Source organism: Bombina bombina, chromosome 10 (assembly GCF_027579735.1).
Source record: "Bombina bombina isolate aBomBom1 chromosome 10, aBomBom1.pri, whole genome shotgun sequence".
NCBI lineage: Eukaryota > Metazoa > Chordata > Amphibia > Anura > Bombinatoridae > Bombina > Bombina bombina.
In genome coordinates, this window is record NC_069508.1 from 59,975,558 (window position 1) to 59,995,802 (window position 20,245).

The window sequence follows — 20,245 nt, forward strand, 5'->3', positions numbered from 1 at the left end:
GCACCGATGGACCAAAAGAGGACATCCGGAGCGGCAGAAGTCTTCATCCTATCCGGGCAGAAGAGGACATCCAGACCGGCAGACATCTTCATCCAAGCGGCATCTTCTATCTTCATCCATCCGGAGCGGAGCCATCTTCTTCCAGCCGACGCGGATCCATCCTTCTTCACCGACGCCTACTAGCCGAATGAAGGTTCCTTTAAGGGACGTCATCCAAGATGGCGTCCCTCGAATTCCGATTGGCTGATAGGATTCTAACTATCCAACTACAGAAAGGAGGCAAAATGTATTTCTTCATTCATACCCTTTGGTTTCAGGGTGTTCATGTTGTAGATCCATTTACATTCTGTTTGGAGTAGTTTATTTATCAAGATCACCACCTCTGCCTTGTAAGTTTATCAGTTCCAGACCCATAACCTTTATATCTTTAGGGGAGCTATTATGATGCATAAAGAAATGACGTGCTATGCTGCTGTCTTTGAGATTTTGGTTTTTGATGTCTCTCTTGTGTTCCAATATCCTTTCTTTTAACTCTCTATAGGTTTTACCTACATAGAATTGTGGGCATGTGCACGATATGGCATATACCACCCATTCACTTTTACAATTTATATGGCCCTTTATCTTATGTCTTCTCCCCTCAGCATCTAATATGTGGGAACCTTTTTGTATATATTTACATATGCTACATTTTCCACATATATGATTTCCATCTTTGATTTTATATTTTTGAAGCCAATTCTCTTTTGTGGTATTTTTGAAGTGACTATGTACTAATTTATCCTGGAGGTTTGGAGATCTTCTAGGGGTCATGAGTGGGGTTTCGCCAACTATTGTTTTTAAAATTGGGTCTACCATTAATACATCCCAATGTTTAGAGAGTATTGATCTAATGTCATTCCACTTATTGTGGTATGTGGATATAAATCTTACTGTACAGTCAACCTGAGATTTCTCGTCCTTCACCAGAGTGAATTTATCTATTTTATTTGTGGGTGAGAAGGACAATCCCTTTTGTAGTACCTGTTTGTGTTCATTTGATAGTATTTTCCTAGAGAAATTGACAATTTTTAAATCACTTATTGCAGGATTACAGGTCTCCTGTTGTATTGCTATTGCTGGCAACCTAGTTACCAATGGCCATATATATATATATATATACAATGGGGCCAATTTAAGAAAGTGCGAGCGGACATTTTCCGATATTGCGGATCATTTCCGCTGCACATCGATAAATTCTGACAGCATACGCTCTCAGCATTTATCATTACACCATTACACGTGTGAACTGCTGGTGCAACGCCGCCCCCTGCAGATTCGCGACCAATCGCTAGCAGGAGGTGTCAATCAACCCGATTGTATTGGATTGGGTTGATTTCTGTCGATGTCTGTCCGCTGCATCAGAGCAGGCGGACAGGTTATGGAGCAGTGGTCTTTAGACCGCTGCTTCATAACTTGTGTTTCTGGCGAGCCTTCAGGATCAGCCTTCAGGATCAGGTCCACATCAGGTCGCTAAATGCGGAGAGCAATACGCTCTCCGCATTTAACATTGCACCAGCAGCTCACCAGAGCTGCTGGTGCAACGCCGCCCCCTGCTGACTCGCGGCCAATCGGTCACCAGCAGGGGGGTGTCAATCAACCCGATCGTACTCGATCGGGTTGATTTCTGGCGATTCCTGTCCGCCTGCTCAGAGCAGGCGGACAGGGTTATGGAGCAGCGGTCTTTGTGACCAATGCTTCATAACTGCTGTTTCTGGCGAGTCTGAAGACTCGCCAGAAACACGGGCCGTCAAGCTCCTTTGTCTCAATCTACTTTGAAATAAATGCATAGAACAAATAAACAATTGTAGATAAGAAATCATGGAATCATTGTTTCACATAATTTAATCTAAATTCTGACTTAAAGGGACACTAAACCCCAATTTTTTTCTTTCATGATTCAGATAGAGCATGCAATTTTAAGCAACTTTCTAATTTATTCCTATTTTCTTCTTTCTCTTGCTATCTTTATTTAAAAAGCAGGAATTTAAAGCTTAAGAGTCTGCCCATTTTAGGTTCAGAACCATGGATAGCGCTTGCTTATTGGTAACTGACATTTAGCCACCAATAAGCAAGCATAACCAAGGTTCTGAACCAAAAATGGGCTGGCTCCAATGCTTTACATTCCTGCTTTTTAACTAAAGATAGCAAGAGAATGAAGAAAAAATTGATAACATTAGAAAGTGGTTTAAAATTGGATGCTCTATCTGAATTATGAAAGATAAAATTTGGATTTAGTGTCCCTTTAACGTAGCCATATTTTGCAGCTATGACCGCCAAATATACTTGTGGCATTTTTTCTGTAACGAAAATCAAATATTGTTTGGTAATTTCTTCCCAACACTGCTGCAGAAGTTCCCACAAATGTGTTGTTTCTTATAGATGGCTTCGCTTTCACCTTTCTGTCCAATTTACTCCAAACCAGCTGGATTGGGTTTGTGTGAAGGCTCTGCTGGCCATTCCATAGTTTGAAGCCTAGTTTTCTAAGATAGTTCTGACAGTGCCTGGAGGTATGTTTGGACTCATTATCTTGATGTCAGATGAACCCCTGACCAACTAGGCATATACTAGGATAGTCTTTTTGGTTCAGGGTGCCATGGATCCATTCCCAGGCTATCATATTTAGTTCTCTGACATTTGGGACCTTTGCTGTATAATAACAATGCATGATAAAGTGAAGATTTCAAATTGTGATTCTTCCAGTGTTCAGTAGTCTACTAACAGTGCTTCATGGTGCAGGTCATTTTATTTTGCAATCTTAGCAATGGCTATTACTGATACTCGACCTGTCATGCATGCAGTACGAAATCTTGTCTTTACAGCTGATGGTGAGACATGCTTACTTTGACCAGTGTTAAACTGTGCTTGAACCTGTTGTCTTTTAGTTTCTGTTGTGGTTTTGGGTCTGACAAAGCTCTTCCTGCCAGAGTTTCCAAGGGCCTTTTTATGTAATTGAAAACTGTACTCATTGGGGCACATTTATCAAGAAGCGTATGCTGCTGTTTCCGCACAAGCCTTCAGGCTCGCCGGAAACATAAGTTAAGAAGCAGCGGTCATAAGACCGCTGCTCCTTAACTCGTCCACCCCCTCTGAGGGGTTGGACAGCAAGCATCCCGATTGTATCCAAGATGATAAACACCCCTGCTAGCGGCTGATTGGCCGCAAATGGGCAGGGGGCAGTATTGCACAAGCATTTCCCATCAGAGACTTGCCACTCCCACCAGGGTAGACCACCAAGCCTCTCAGACACTGCACTATGTGGGTGCTAACATGCAGCCAACATTCTAATCAATCATAATTCCTGCGTGAGATACCTCACATAACTATTTTTTTAGTCTTTCAAATTCAAAGTCCTTAGAGCCCATTTAAAAACCCCACAATAAATCACTATTGCCATTTGCAACAGTTTAACATCCCCTATACCTTTTTACCATGGTTCTCCACTTTATCAGAAAATATACACAAAGAGAAGAGCACTCACAGGAAGGAAAAACCAGTTCAATAAAATTGTTAGCCTGTTCTATGGCGGTTTACCACCTGGGTGCAGCTTTTTTTTAGCCCAGTAATGCTTTTTTACAGAGTAGAACTTTTCTGTAGTATATCAGTCTGATCCCGCCTATAACGGTCAGTCCAGCACTGAAATACCAGGCAATTCTTCTCTGAACAAGGAACACAGCAACCCCAGACGATCGTTTCAGCCTCCAATGGGCCTTGTGTTTTCCCATTGCTTTTAATACATTAAGCATTTTTTTAACCATTTTATTAAATTGGTTAAGCTGGAATACATTGATCTATTATTTTGTCAACCCAACAATAAGGGTCTATATTCACTTTTATCCAGGCTTTGTGTATTGTACTATACGATTTTTCCTTATTTTTGAGGTTTACTTGATATCAGACAACTACAGGGACACATTGTTGGAAGATTCGAAAGGGGACAGAGACAAAACAGTTCCATTTACTGAGGGGGACCACACCACCATTTTCATATTGATCAAATATTTTCCCCATCCACAGATGTTAAACTCACAGGTCTGTAATTTCTCATCTGATCTTTTAATACCTTTTTAAATATTGGTGCTAGATCTGCTTTGCACCACTCTTAAAAAGGGAAGACCATGTTCTGCAAAGAATAGTTCAGATCCATTAGAGTATGTGATCAATAAAAACATAGGCCTAGATTTGGAGTTTTGCAGCCAAGGGGGTGCGTTAGCTACGCGTGCTTTTCCCCCCCCGCACCTATTATTTAGATTGGTATTTAGAGTTAACAGAATGGCAGGGTTTTCAGTGCGTTAGGCTCCAAAAAGGGAGCGTAGAGCATAATTTACCGCCACTGCAACTCTAGATACCAGCGGTGCTTACGGACGCGGCCAGCCTCAAAAACGTGCTCGTGCACGATTCCCCCACAGGAAACAATGGGGCTGTTTGAGCTGAAAAAAAACCTAACACCTGCAAAAAAGCCACGTTCAGCTCCTAACACAGCCCCATTGTGTTAGGAGCTGAACGTGGCTTTTTTGTCAACCCAACAATAAGGGTCTATATTCACTTTTATCCAGGCTTTGTGTATTGTACTATACGATTTTTCCTTATTTTTGAGGTTTACTTGATATCAGACAACTACAGGGACACATTGTTGGAAGATTCGAAAGGGGACAGAGACAAAACAGTTCCATTTACTGAGGGGGACCACACCACCATTTTCATATTGATCAAATATTTTCCCCATCCACAGATGTTAAACTCACAGGTCTGTAATTTCTCATCTGATCTTTTAATACCTTTTTAAATATTGGTGCTAGATCTGCTTTGCACCACTCTTAAAAAGGGAAGACCATGTTCTGCAAAGAATAGTTCAGATCCATTAGAGTATGTGATCAATAAAAACATAGGCCTAGATTTGGAGTTTTGCAGCCAAGGGGGTGCGTTAGCTACGCGTGCTTTTTCCCCCCCGCACCTATTATTTAGATTGGTATTTAGAGTTAACAGAATGGCAGGGTTTTCAGTGCGTTAGGCTCCAAAAAGGGAGCGTAGAGCATAATTTACCGCCACTGCAACTCTAGATACCAGCGGTGCTTACGGACGCGGCCAGCCTCAAAAACGTGCTCGTGCACGATTCCCCCACAGGAAACAATGGGGCTGTTTGAGCTGAAAAAAAACCTAACACCTGCAAAAAAGCCACGTTCAGCTCCTAACACAGCCCCATTGTTTCCTATGGGGAACACTTCCTACGTCTGCACCTAACACTCTAACATGTACCCCGAGTCTAAACACCCCTAACCTTACACTTATTAACCCCTAATCTGCCGACCCCGCTATCGCTGACACCTACATATTTTTTTTAACCCCTAATCTGCCGCTCCGTAAACCGCCGCTACTTACATTATACCTATGTACCCCTAATCTGCTGCCCCTAACACCGCCGACCCCTATATTATATTTATTAACCCCTAATCTGCCGCCCCCAACGTCGCCTCCACCTAACTACACTTATTAACCCCTAATCTGCCGACCGGACCTGAGCGCTACTATAATAAATGTATTAACCCCTAATCCGCCTCACTCCCGCCTCAATAACCCTATAAGAAATAGTATTAACCCCTAATCTGCCCTCCCTAACATTGCCGACACCTAACTTCAATTATTAACCCCTAATCTGCCGACCGGAGCTCACCGCTACTCTAATAAATTTTTTAACCCCTAAAGCTAATTCTAACCCTAACCCTAACACCCCCCTAAGTTAAATATAATTTTATTCTAACTAAATAAATTAACTCTTATTAAATAACTTATTCCTATTTAAAGCTAAATACTTACCTGTAAAATAAACCCTAATATAGCTACAATATAAATTATAATTACATTGTAGCTATTTTAGGATTAATATTTATTTTACAGGCAACTTTGTAATTATTTTAACCAGGTACAATAGCTATTAAATAGTTAATAACTATTTAATAGTTACCTAGTTAAAATAATAACAAAATTACCTGTAAAATAAATCCTAACCTAAGTTACAATTAAACCTAACACTACACTAGCAATAAATTAATTAAATAAAATACCTACAATTATCTACAATTAAACCTAACACTACACTATCAATAAATAAATTAAATACAATTCCTACAAATAAATACAATGAAATAAACTAACTAAAGTACAAAAAATAAAAAAATATTTACAAACATTAGAAAAAAATTACAACAATTTTAAACTAATTACACCTACTCTAAGCCCCCTAATAAAATAACAAAGACCCCCAAAATAAAAAAATGCCCTACCCTATTCTAAATTACAAAAGTTCAAAGCTCTTTTACCTTACCAGCCCTTAAAAGGGCCCTTTGCGGGGCATGCCCCAAAAAATTCAGTTCTTTTGCCTGTAAAAAAAAACATACAATACCCCCCCAAAATTACAACCCACCACCCACATACCCCTAATCTAACCCAAAACCCCCTTAAATAAACCTAACACTAAGCCCCTGAAGATCTTCCTACCTTATCTTCACCACGCCGGGTTCACCGATCGATCCAGAAGAGCTCCTCCGATGTCTTGATCCAAGCCCAAACGGGGGGCTGAAGAGGTCCATGATCCGACTGAAGTCTTCATCCAAGCGGGAGCTGAAGAGGTCCATGATCCGGCTGAAGTCTTCTATCAAGCAGCATCTTCAATCTTCTTTCTTCCGGATCCATGTTCATCCCGCCGACGCGGAACATCCATCTTCACCGACGACTTCCCGACGAATGACGGTTCCTTTAAGGGACGTCATCCAAGATGGCGTCCCTCGAATTCCGATTGGCTGATAGGATTCTATCAGCCAATCGGAATTAAGGTAGGAAAATTCTGATTGGCTGATGGAATCAGCCAATCAGAATCAAGTACAATCCGATTGGCTGATCCAATCAGCCAATCAGATTGAGCTTGCATTCTATTGGCTGTTCCGATCAGCCAATAGAATGCGAGCTCAATCTGATTGGCTGATCGGATCAGCCAATCGGATTGAACTTGATTCTGATTGGCTGATTCCATCAGCCAATCAGAATTTTCCTACCTTAATTCCGATTGGCTGATAGAATCCTATCAGCCAATTGGAATTCGAGGGACGCCATCTTGGATGACGTCCCTTAAAGGAACCTTCATTCGGCGAGTAGGCGTCGGTTGAAGAGGTTGGATCCGCGTCGGTTGGAAAGAAGATGGCTCCGCTCCGCTCCGGTCCGCTCCAGAAGAAAGAAGATTGAAGATGCGGCTTGATAGAAGACTTCATCCCGATGATGGACTTCCGACTTCAGCCCGATGATGGATTTCTTCAGCCGCCGCTTGGATCCAGACTTCACCCCGAGGATGGACGTCACTCTTCAGCCCCCCGCTTGGGCTTGGATCAAGACTCTGGACCGATCGGTGAACCTGGCATGGTGAAGACAAGGTAGGAAGATCTTCAGGGGCTTAGTGTTAGGTTTATTTAAGGGGGGTTTGGGTTAGATTAGGGGTATGTGGGTGGTGGGTTGTAAAGTTGGGGGGGGGGTATTGTATGTTTTTTTACAGGCAAAAGAGCTGAATTCTTTGGGGCATGCCCCGCAAAGGGCCCTGTTCAGGGCTGGTAAGGTAAAAGAGCTTTGAAATTTTGTAATTTAGAATAGGGTAGGGCATTTTTTTATTTTGGGGGTCTTTGTTATTTTATTAGGGGGTTTAGAGTAGGTGTAATTAGTTTCAAATTGTTGTAATATTTTTCTAATGTTTGTAAATATTTTTTTATTTTTTGTAACTTAGTTCTTTTTTATTTTTTGTACTTTAGTTAGTTTATTTAATTGTATTTATTTGTAGGAATTGTATTTAATTAATTTATTGATAGTGTAGTGTTAGGTTTAATTGTAGATAATTGTAGGTATTTTATTTAATTAATTTATTGATAGTGTAGTGTTAGGTTTAATTGTAACTTAGGTTAGGATTTATTTTACAGGTGATTTTGTAATTATTTTAACTAGGTAACTATTAAATAGTTCTTAACTATTTAATAGCTATTGTACCTGGTTAAAATAAATACAAAGTTACCTGTAAAATAAATATTAATCCTAAAATAGCTACAATATAATTATTATTTATATTGTAGCTATATTAGGGTTTATTTTACAGGTAAGTATTTAGCTTTAAATAGGAATAATTTATATAATAAGAGTTAATTTATTTCGTTAGATTTAAATTATATTTAACTTAGGGGGGTGTTAGGGTTAGACTTAGCTTTAGGGGTTAAAAAATTTATTAGAATAGCGGTGAGCTCCGGTCTGCAGATTAGGGGTTAATGTTTGAAGTTAGGTGTCGGCGATGTTAGGGAGGGCAGATTAGGGGTTAATACTATTTATTATAGGGTTATTGAGGCGGGAGTGAGGCGGATTAGGGGTTAATAACTTTATTATAGTAGCGGTGCGGTCCGCTCGGCAGATTAGGGGTTAATAAGTGTAGGTAGGTGGCGGCGACGATGTGGGGGGCAGATTAGGGGTTAATAAATATAATATAGGGGTCGGCGGTGTTAGGGGCAGCAGATTAGGGGTACATAAGGATAACGTAGGTGGCGGTCGGCAGATTAGGGGTTAAAAAATTTTAATAGAGTGGCGGCGATGTGGGGGGACCTCGGTTTAGGGGTACATAGGTAGTTTATGGGTGTTAGTGTACTTTAGAGCACAGTAGTTAAGAGCTTTATGAACCGGCGTTAGCCCAGAAAGCTCTTAACTACTGACTTTTTTCTGCGGCTGGAGTTTGGTCGTTAGAGTTCTAACGCTCACTCCAGACATGACTCTAAATACCGGCGTTAGAAAGATCCCATTGAAAAGATAGGATACGCAATTGACGTAAGGGGATCTGCGGTATGGAAAAGTTGCAGCTGGAAAGTGAGCGTTAGACCCTTTAATCACTGACTCCAAATACCTGAGGGCGGTAAAAACCAGCGTTAGTAGCCTCTAACGCTGGTTTTCACGGCTACCGCAAAACTCCAAATCTAGGCCATAATTTTTAAAAAAAATAAAAATGTTAAAATATAAATTTTTATTAAGGTTGTTGATTTTAAACATAAATACAAAAATAAGGTACATTATTACATATTCCTATAATATCTTCTTTTCATTAGAACAAGAAATTATATATTGAAATTATCATATTTCTGTGCATAAATTTGAATAAACATATAAGATTTAGCTGTATGAGGGTCATCAATGATACATAAAAGTACAGGTACCATAAAACAGAAAAAAAAACAAAAAAACAGGGGACTTTCATATATGCCCTGACAAAAAAACTAAATATATATACTCTTAGCTTTTTCCCCTAAAACAGACATATAGGTAATATTTACATACACCTGTACCACTTGATATAAATCATTAGTCTTATACCCACACAAAATACTTTGTTCTATGTCTAAGAGCATAAGTAAGGACTAAGAAATGTTTAAACCATTTTATAGAAAAGAACAGAAAAAAAACAAAAAAAAGCAAAATAACAACATCTTTATACAAAAAAATACGTAGTGGCTCCACCTTCTACTATAAAGTAGAGATAAGTTGAATCCTGGTAAGTGAAGAAAAGGAGGGGGGGTAGAAAAGGGAAAAAAAGTGAGGGAATTTTAGGTACCATCTGGGGCCCTACACTCCTTATCCATTCATCCCTAAATTTTGAAAGGGGGTCATAAGTTGTCTCTGAGGATTGCTCCGATATAGCTTAAGAAAGTCCAACCATTTTATACCAAACCTATCCTGCTGTGTTTCTGTGTTACTGGAACTGTCAAATTGTTCAATTATAAATTGTGTTTGCAACAGAAACGTTAAGTTATTAATATTAGGTTCCCTTTTATTCTTCCAATTCTTAAGGATAAGGTATCTCCCTCCCAAGATAGGTGTATTAATAAAATCAATATTATCTAACTCATCCCTTTCATCTAGCAGAAAAAAAAGATTTGCTTTATCTCCAAAGTAATATTAGTTCTTGTCACTTTCCTCAACCAAAATTGAATATGTTGCCAAAATTGTTGTATTTTCGGGCAGCTCCAAAACATATGGACCAAAGTGAGATTCTCGCCATATTGCAGATAGTGTAGCGTTCTCCACGCTCACAATACTGCGCTTCACCATGTCTACGTCTATTGCTGGGAAAACATGCAGATATCAAGAGCATTGAGCTCACTATTGGTTAATATCATTTTTTACCAATAGCTAATAGAGTGCTTGCCCATTTTAAAAAGATAGGTCCATTTTTATTGGATGTGACCATACCATATTAACGTCTTTGGTTATTTCAAAAAAACAGTGCCGTACTTGAAGATATGCATAGAAATCTGTGTTCCTAAGACTGTAGCGGTCTTTAAGAGTCTCAAAGGTATATAATCTGTGTGTATCACTTTCATTAAATTGCCATAAATATATCAACCCATAATTAGCCCAGCTATTAAATACCTTATTATTAAGACCACCAATAAATCACGGATTCCCCACAATAGGTACTAGATCCGAAATATAGGGATTACAATTTAGAGTGGTTCTAATAGTCTGCAATACTTTAATAATATAATATATGGTATGTCTTTTCTTATTTTTATTAGGAATAAGCTTAATGGGGCAGTGTAGTAAAGCACTTAAAGAAAAAGAGTAAACCAATTTTTTTTCTGCTTCCAAATATGCAACATAGTCCCCTCCAGTGAGCCAGTCCATAGCTACTTTAGCTAAACAAATATTATTATAGATGGATATTATGGGGAGTGCCAGTCCCCCAAATTGCCTTAGTTAGACTATTTTTCCCAGAGCTATACGGCTTCTACCGGGCCCCCAAATAAATAACCTAATACAGTTATCAAAAAGCTTAGCATCTTTTTTGGTTATAAGCGTGGGAATATTTTGCATTAAATACAAGAGCTTGGGTAATACAATCATCTTAATTAAATTGACTTTTGCAGTAATTGAGAGAGGTAAATTACCCGATTCATCAGATCTAGTTTAATTTTCGCAAACAGAGGGGAATAGTTTAACTTGTACCAACTCAGAGGATTTGTACAAATTTTATTCCAAGATATGTAATATATTCTTCAGAAATTTTAAAGGGGAAAGAATAACCGTCCTGTATTGGTCTCTTAATCCAAATTTTTATTTCCGATTTAGAGACATTAATTTTATACCCAGAGAAAGATCCAAATTATGAAACTAACTCTAAAATCATAGGTATCTCTATTTGTGTATTGTTGAGGAATAACAGCAAATCATCTGCATATAATAGTAGCTTAAGATGCTTATTTCCAAGGGAGATCCCCTTTAATACTTTCCTAAGAATTATGGCCAAAGGTTCAATGACTAGGTTGAAAAGAAGTGGAGAGATTGGGCAGCCTTGGCGCATTCCCTTAGCCATAGGGAAAGAGTATGTAAGTGAGCCATTTATGAATAAAGTTGAAGAAGCGTTTGCGTATATAGACCTAATAGAATTTAGAAATTGATCTTTGAACCCAAATTGCCTCATAGTAAAGAATTAATGGTCCCACGTAATTGAATCAAACGCTTTTTGAGCATCGACAGAGAGTATAGCAAGATCATGGATAGATTTAGTATTAGGAGTTGCAAACAAATCCAATAAAAGAAAATGTTTACGAATATTGGCAGAGGGATTTCTGTGTGTCATGAAGCCAACCTGGTCCATATGTATCAGAGAGCCAAGAGTTGATTTAATTCTATGCGCTAAAATAGCTGTCATTAATTCATAATCCGAGTTTAACAAGGAAATTGGACTGTATGAGTCCATTAGCTCCAAATATTTGCCCTTTTTGGGTATTAACATAATTTTAGAAGCAGGAAAGTTAGAAGATAGGGTCTTACCATTACAAAAATAGTCGTTAAAAAGTTCAGCAGGGTAGGAGTTACTTCGATTTTCAGAATTTTATATAGCTCGCCAGGCAGAAGATCTGGGCCCGGTGCTTTGTCTAATTTAAGTCTATCTATTGCCTGATGGATTTCTCGCTCTGTAATGGGTGCGTTTAGAATATCTATCGCTTCCATGGACAATTTAGGCAGCAAAATTTTCTGCCAAAACTTACTTTTATTTTGATAATTTATTTCTGGGGCAGAATACAGATGTTTGAAATATTTAAAGAATTCCAAGTTAATTAATTCAATATTAGTTAACCTAATTCCTTCTTTATTGATTGCCTTTATATATTTATAGGGCTCCTGAGTTTTAACACATTTAGCTAGAAGTTTCTCTATACCGTACCTATAGAATTTAGCTCTGGATCTAAGCTCCTGAATTGACATTTTCTGCATGTTAATGATTTCCCATTCCTGCTTAGCCTTAATATAGCAATTCCAGTTTGTCTGATTATGCAAGGTTAGGTACGCATTATATTTATTTTTTAGATAGTTTGACAGTTAAACTTCCTTGGCATAATATTTTTTCCTCAGTCTAATAGTATATTTTCTTATTTCTTCTCTAATAACAGCTTTGGCCGTTTCCCAAAATATCTCTTTTTTATGGCAGCAAGAATTATTTTGCAAGGTATATCTTAAGTGTACTACAAAAAGTTTTAAGAAGTCTAACAGTTTTTTTACAGATTCTAACCCCATGAATATTTGTTGTTTGCAATCTATCAATGTTATTGAACACCATATTGAAGTCACCTACACCAACTAAGTTTGAGTTAGCATATTCAAACAATTTTTTCTTCAATTGTCCCCAAAAATTCTCATCAATATTATTCGGTCCATATACATTACATAAAGTGATTAGACATTTTCCAAAATTTATTTTTAAAATTATAAAACATTCCCTCGGGTTTAAACTTTTGAAATGTAATTTGATATTCTAATCCTCGTTTAAAGTGGACTGCTACTCCCCGTTTGCGCAAAAAACAAGGGGTGTAAATAATAATAATACATTTTGTAAAATTAAACAAATATAATTTTTTAAACCTTACTTTAATGTCAATTAATTTGCATTCAAAATAATAATTCATTTATGCAAAAAGGAATAAATACATATTCAACCTCAGTTCAGTACTCTCACCAAGAAAACAGTTATACAGGAAAAGTGACATATGGAAGATTTGATATCAAAGTAAGTCGATGGAGTCCATCCTTGTACGACAACTTGTATCTTTGTGCCGTAGCTTCTTATCTTTGTAGCTCAATTTAATATGAAGTGTTCCTTTGTAGAAAACAAAAACAGAACATTTACATTACAATAAATAGGCAATAAGAACCTCACAGGTACAGACTTAAGAAAAACTGCTAAAATGTATTTCCATGCTATACAATGGTAACACTATACTCAGTGGTGTATTTATTTTTTGTGGAGCCCTAAATAGTGGCAAAGCTGCACTCCCTTCCAAACTCCCTCACCCCAAAACATTCCTTATATTTACCTCAAATACTTTATTTCTCTTTATTTCTGGAGATCATTGACACATGTAGAGATAATAGATTTTTCCATGGTTATGCTGTTCATGGAGTGTCTGGGTGGTGGGGTTAAGGGAATTCTGCAAAATGGACATAGCTCTCTCAGAGGGACAGAGCTCAGAATTAGGGACTATTCATATCAAATTGGGGCAGTTGGGAGGTTTGGATTAAGAAGTACCTTCATAACATCCCTTTTTTTTGCATCTTGACCTGCAAAGCCTAAAATATTTACTCTCTGGCCCTTTACAGAAAAAGTTTGCCAACCAGTAATCTAAAACATAAAATTGAGAGCACAAAATGGTGACAAAAACCTAAACTTAAAGGATGTAAGGGGATACTGGGTACATTAATGGGACATTTTTTCTAAAACATTGTGGTTATCCCATGCCATAAAGGATAAAAATCAAACCTAGCCTTGGAGCACCCTAAGGGTTAAGGCTGGGAGGGAATGATATAGGAGAAGAGGGAATAGTTAAACAGAGTAACAATGTTGCAAATTGGGGGAGGCACTCACTCTATAGATGACCATGGCAACACATTTCTGGTCTCTTCTCCTTTCAGATCTGAAGATGAAAAGTTTTTACCACCAAACCTCCCTGGGTGTTAGCTGTTTGGATGGAAACTTGAGCTGAAACGGTTGTTTTGGATGTTATTATTATAGGTAATTTGTGTTTTTCTTTATTAGGGTGAGGTTAAGGTAGCTCATCTTTAACTGGAAATTACCTCATTAAGCCTTTAATCCCTTATGCAGAACAATTGTCCAAACCTTCTAAATGCAATGCAGAATTTTAAAAACTAGTTTACAGATGATACTTTTTAGTTTATCTAGGGCCTTTTAAATGCTAAATATATTAGATGAATGTGTTCACATTAATGTACAATTTGCATATTTATATATTTTTAATCATATTAGATGTTTATTTATCAAATAATTTTACAATTTTAGCAATATTTAGGATAAGTTAGATAGGTTGTTGACTTCTGTTTGTATGTGATCTTCTGATCTTCTTTTCAAGGCCTGAAAATAAATTGGTATATTTGGGAATACCTTCAAATTCTGATAAAATGACAGTAAATACCTTGTAATTACAACATTTTCCTACAGTTGTCCAATAAATTAAAATATAATCGGAGTCTGAACAATGTTAAAACAGGTTCACTCACCACTTTAAATATTTGGAGGAGCCAATTCTGAGATAAGGCTTGTTAAAAAATATCTATTGTTTGGCTTCAGCAAAAAGGATAAGAAAACAAACTGCAAATTAAAGAGACATGAAATCCAAAATTTGCATTTCATGATTCAGATAGAACATACAATTTTAAACAACTTTCCAATTTACTTCTGTTATCTAATTTGTTTGGTATTCTTGGTGTCCTTTGTTTAAAAACATTCTTAGGTAGGCTCAGGAGCTGAGATCTAGCTAATGATTAATGGCTGCTCATATATACCTCATGTCATGGGGTAACCAATGTGCTCAAACAGCTCCCAGCTAGGGGTGGACTGATCAGCCGGGCAAATAAGACCTGGACCGAGGGCCCAGCATGTAAGGGGGCCCACAAATGGCAACTCCATGGCTGGGGTTGACAGCTGTCCTATCAGAAACTAAGCAGTGATGTGTGGGTTCACATTGCTGTGAAGCATTGCGCTCACAAGAGTGCGCTTCCATAGGCTCCCATAGGAGCCTTGTTCTAATACCGTGAGAGAACTTCAGCGCAGCGAAGGGGGTGAGTAGCGCAGTGATGGCAGCAAATTTAAATATATATATGTATATGACTATATACATATTTCAATATATACAGGACACAACCTGTACTCTATATATGCATCTGTTCATATAATACTCAGGACTGGGCCAGCACGGCTAGACATTTAATGCCCCACAGAGACCAACAGATGAAAGGGTCACACAACAGCCAGCAGCTAGGTGTACAGGGTAAAGCCTACAACTACTTCCAACTATTGGTCGTCTCTGAGCGCACACTCCCACAGCCTGCAGTGGCTCCTACCTGGGGTTGGATCCTATCCTGCGCACTCCAGAGGAGTTATATAGTAGTGTGGCACCTGTCTCCTTCCACCTTTACATATGCAAACGCTGCTGTGCTGTCTTCGTTATTCCCAAACTGCTAATACAAAACTCCTCTCTGGCTGTGAAACATCTGAGACCTAGGGTAAATTGTAGCAAAGTCTCTAAGCCTCGATATCGTCCTGTGTCGTCACGGTCTAAACTCCTTGGATCCAAAAAACAAGCTCCGCCTTTGCTCGTTTCGAAAATTTCATCAATAAAAACAGAAGCGATCCAGGTGTCTTAGAGACGCCTGGATCGCTTCTGTTTTTCTTGATATATACATATTTATGTGTTTATTTGTGTATATATACACATACATATACTGTAAAATATGAAGAAAGAGAAGCACAGCACGCTCTAAGTGTAATCTGTTTGGTAGTTATCAATTATCAAAACCCCCTTCCCTGGGTATTACTCACAGGATCGTTCTGTATGATGTGTGCATCAGGTTGTATACAACCATGGAGTTTGTTCCTCAGATAACCTCCCTCAGTGACATCTGGAAAGCCTGTCCAACCGGAGAGATTGTTTCACTTTCCCACGGCAGTCCACAATCAAACATGGAAGGGATACCACTCCAGTGTTTAAAGTATAACACGTTTATTGTGAAATAAAATATAAAAACTTACAAATCTATGTCTCTCAGCTCACCCAATAGGTGCCCACAACATCTGAGCCCTGGTAGCCTCCCTGAGACAATAACTTTAAAAACAGAACTTCTCTACGTACGTTTCGTTTCTATGCCAGAAACTTTTTCAAGAGTATGTTCCTTAAACAAATTTGCTCCTTATATACCCCCTTACTTGCACAGGTGTCCTGATTTGAATTGATTCAGTTAACCCTGCATACATTTGATGTCATTTTGTCTACAATCAACAAATTTGTATTTTTCAAATATTTCGTTATACATTTGAAGTATACCACTTGTTGTAATAATTAAATTAATATACTATTAAAATCTGTATATGCTTATAAACCAACAAAATCGTAAAACTTTAACTTAAGATCAAATTACTTAAAGTGTTTAAAATATTTTGCCGCAGTCAGAATCGAACTCGCTGCTATTCAGTTATGAGGCCGTTATCTTAACCATTAGACTGCAGCCGCCCTTATAAATTATTATTAAATTTATGCAGTAATATATAATCTTTTTTTAAAAAAACTTAATACAAACTAACGGCTAGATTTAGAGTTTTGTCGGTAACGACCCGCGTAGCTAACGCTGGCTTTTTTCTGGCCGCACCATAAAAATAACTCTGGTATTGAGAGTCCACAGAATCGCTGCGTTAGGCTCCAAAAAAGGAGCGTAGAGCATTTTTAACGCATCTGCAACTCTCGATACCAGAGTTGCTTACGGACGCGGCCAGCCTCAAAAACGTGCTCGTGCACGATTCCCCCATAGGAAACAATGGGGCTGTTTGAGCTGAAAAAAAACCTAACACCTGCAAAAAAGCCGCGTTCAGCTCCTAACGCAGCCCCATTGTTTCCTATGGGGAAACACTTCCTACGTCTGCACCTAACACTCTAACATGTACCCCGAGTCTAAACACCCCTATCCTTACACTTATTAACCCCTAATCTGCCGCCCCCGCTTTCGATGACCCCTGCATATTATTATTAACCCCTAATCTGCCGCTCCGTAAACCGCCGCTACTTACATTATCCTTATGTACCCCTAATCTGCTGCCCCTAACACCGCCGACCCCTATATTATATTTATTAACCCCTAATCTTCCGCCCCCAACGTCGCCGCCACCTACCTACACTTATTAACCCCTAATCTGGTTGAACTCGATGGACTTCAGTCTTTTTTCAACCTTATCTACTATGTTACTATGTAAGTATTTTAGATTTGTATAGGTTGAACTCGATGGACTTCAGTCTTTTTTCAACCTTATCTACTATGTTACTATGTTACTATGTTATGTTAATCTGCCGACCGGAGCTCACCGCTACTATAATAAATGTATTAACCCCTAAAGCTAAGTCTAACCCTAACACTAACACCCCGCTAAATTAAATATAATTTAAATCTAACGAAATTAATTGACTCTTATTAAATAACTTATTCCTATTTAAAGCTAAATACTTACCTGTAAAATAAATCCTAATATAGCTACAATATAAATTATAATTATATTGTAGCTATTTTAGGATTAATATTTATTTTACAGGCAACTTTGTAATTATTTTAACCAGGTACAATAGCTATTAAATAGTTAAGAACTATTTAATAGTTACCTAGTTAAAATAATTACAAAATCACCTGTAAAATAAATCCTAACCTAAGTTACAATTAAACCTAACACTACACTATCAATAAATTAATTAAATAAAATACCTACAATTATCTACAATTAAACCTAACACTACACTATCAATACATTAATTAAATAAAATACCTACAAATAACTACAATGAAATAAACTAACTAAAGTACAAAAAATAAAAAAGAACTAAGTTACAAAAAATAAAAAAATATTTACAAACATAAGAAAAATATTACAACAATTTTAAACTAATTACACCTACTCTAAGCCCCCTAATAAAATAACAAAGACCCCCAAAATAAAAAATGCCCTACCCTATTCTAAATTAATAAAGTTCAAAGCTCTTTTACCTTACCAGCCCTGAACAGGGCCCTTTGCGGGGCATGCCCCAAGAAGTTCAGCTCTTTTGCCTGTAAAAAAAAACATACAATACCCCTGATCGGAACAGCCAATAGAATGCGAGCTCAATCTGATTGGCTGATTGGATCAGCCAATCGGATTGAACTTGATTCTGATTGGCTGATTCCAACAGCCAATCAGAATATTCCTACCTTAATTCCGATTGGCTGATAGAATCCTATCAGCCAATCGGAATTCGAGGGACGCCATCTTGGATGACGTCATTTAAAGGAACCGTCATTCGTCGTTCAGTCGTCGGGCAGGATGGATGTTCCGCGTCAGAGGTCTTCAGGATGGAGCCGGTCGTCATCGGATGAAGATAGAAGATGCCGCTTGGATCAAGATGGTTGCCGGTCCGGATCGCCTCTTCTTCCCGGATAGGATGAAGACTTTGGAGCCTCTTCTGGACCTCTTCAGCCACCGGATGATGGATCGCCAGCCCCCGCTTGGGTTGGATGAAGATTTTGGAGCCAGGACGGATCGGTGATACCTGGTGAGGTGAAGACAAGGTAGGAAGATCTTCAGGGGCTTAGTGTTAGGTTTATTTAAGGGGGGTTTGGGTTAGATTAGGGGTATGTGGGTGGTGGGTTGTAATGTTGGGGGGGGGGTAATGTATGTTTTTTTTACAGGCAAAAGAGCTGAACTTCTTGGGGCATGCCCCGCAAAGGGCCCTGTTCAGGGCTGGTAAGGTAAAAGAGCTTTGAACTTTATTAATTTAGAATAGGGTAGGGCATTTTTTATTTTGGGGGTCTTTGTTATTTTATTAGGGGGCTTAGAGTAGGTGTAATTAGTTTAAAATTGTTGTAATATTTTTCTTATGTTTGTAAATATTTTTTTATTTTTTGTAACTTAGTTCTTTTTTATTTTTTGTACTTTAGTTAGTTTATTTCATTGTAGTTATTTGTAGGTATTTTATTTAATTAATGTATTGATAGTGTAGTGTTAGGTTTAATTGTAGATAATTGTAGGTATTTTATTTAATTAATTTATTGATAGTGTAGTGTTAGGTTTAATTGTAACTTAGGTTAGGATTTATTTTACAGGTGATTTTGTAATTATTTTAACTAGGTAACTATTAAATAGTTCTTAACTATTTAATAGCTATTGTACCTGGTTAAAATAATTACAAAGTTGCCTGTAAAATAAATATTAATCCTAAAATAGCTACAATGTAATTATAATTTATATTGTAGCTATATTAGGGTTTATTTTACAGGTAAGTATTTAGCTTTAAATAGGAATCATTTATTTAATAAGATTTCCTTTATTACATTAGATTAAAATTATATTTAATTTAGGGGGGTGTTAGTGTTAGGGTTAGACTTAGCTTTAGGGGTTAATACATTTATTATAGTAGCGGTGAGCTCCGGTCGGCGGATTAGGGGTTAATAAGTGTAGGCAGGTGGAGGCGACATTGAGGGGGGCAGATTAGGGGTTAATAAATATAATATAGGGGTCAGCGGTGTTAGGGGCAGCAGATTAGGGGTACATAGCTATAATGTAGGTGGCGGCGCTTTGCGGTTGGCAGATTAGGGGTTAATTATTGTAAGTAGTTGGCGGCGACGTTGTGGGGGGCAGGTTAGGGGTTAATAAATATAATACAGGGGTCGGCGGTGTTAGGGGCAGCAGATTAGGGGTACATAAGTATAACGTAGGTGGCGGTCGGCAGATTAGGGGTTAAAAAAATTTAATTGAGTGGCGGCGATGTGGGGGGACCTCGGTTTAGGGGTACATAGGTAGTTTATGGGTGTTAGTGTACTTTAGGGCACAGTAGTTAAGAGCTTTATGAACCGGCGTTAGCCCAAAAAGCTCTTAACTACTGACTTTTTTCTGCGGCTGGAGTTTTGTCGTTAGATTTCTAACGCTCACTTCAGACACGACTCTAAATACCGGCGTTAGAAAGATCCCATTGAAAAGATAGGATACGCAATTTACGTAAGGGGATCTGCGGTATGGAAAAGTCGCGGCTGAAAAGTGAGCGTTAGACCCTTTTTTCAGTGACTCCAAATACCGGCGGTAGCCTAAAACCAGCGTTAGGATCCTCTAACGCTGGTT

At 38.1% G+C, this 20,245-nt stretch overlaps 1 protein-coding gene across 1 annotated transcript in view; it reads right to left on the reverse strand.

Moving 5' to 3' along the window:
• Positions 1-10,002: 10,002 nt before the first annotated feature.
• Positions 10,003-20,245, reverse strand: part of LOC128640709 (uncharacterized) — a 78,608-nt gene continuing 68,365 nt past the window's right edge. The window contains exon 12 of the mRNA XM_053693137.1: positions 10,003-10,169. Within this exon, the coding sequence (XP_053549112.1) occupies positions 10,003-10,169 (167 nt within the window). The remainder of the gene's footprint in view (positions 10,170-20,245) is intronic.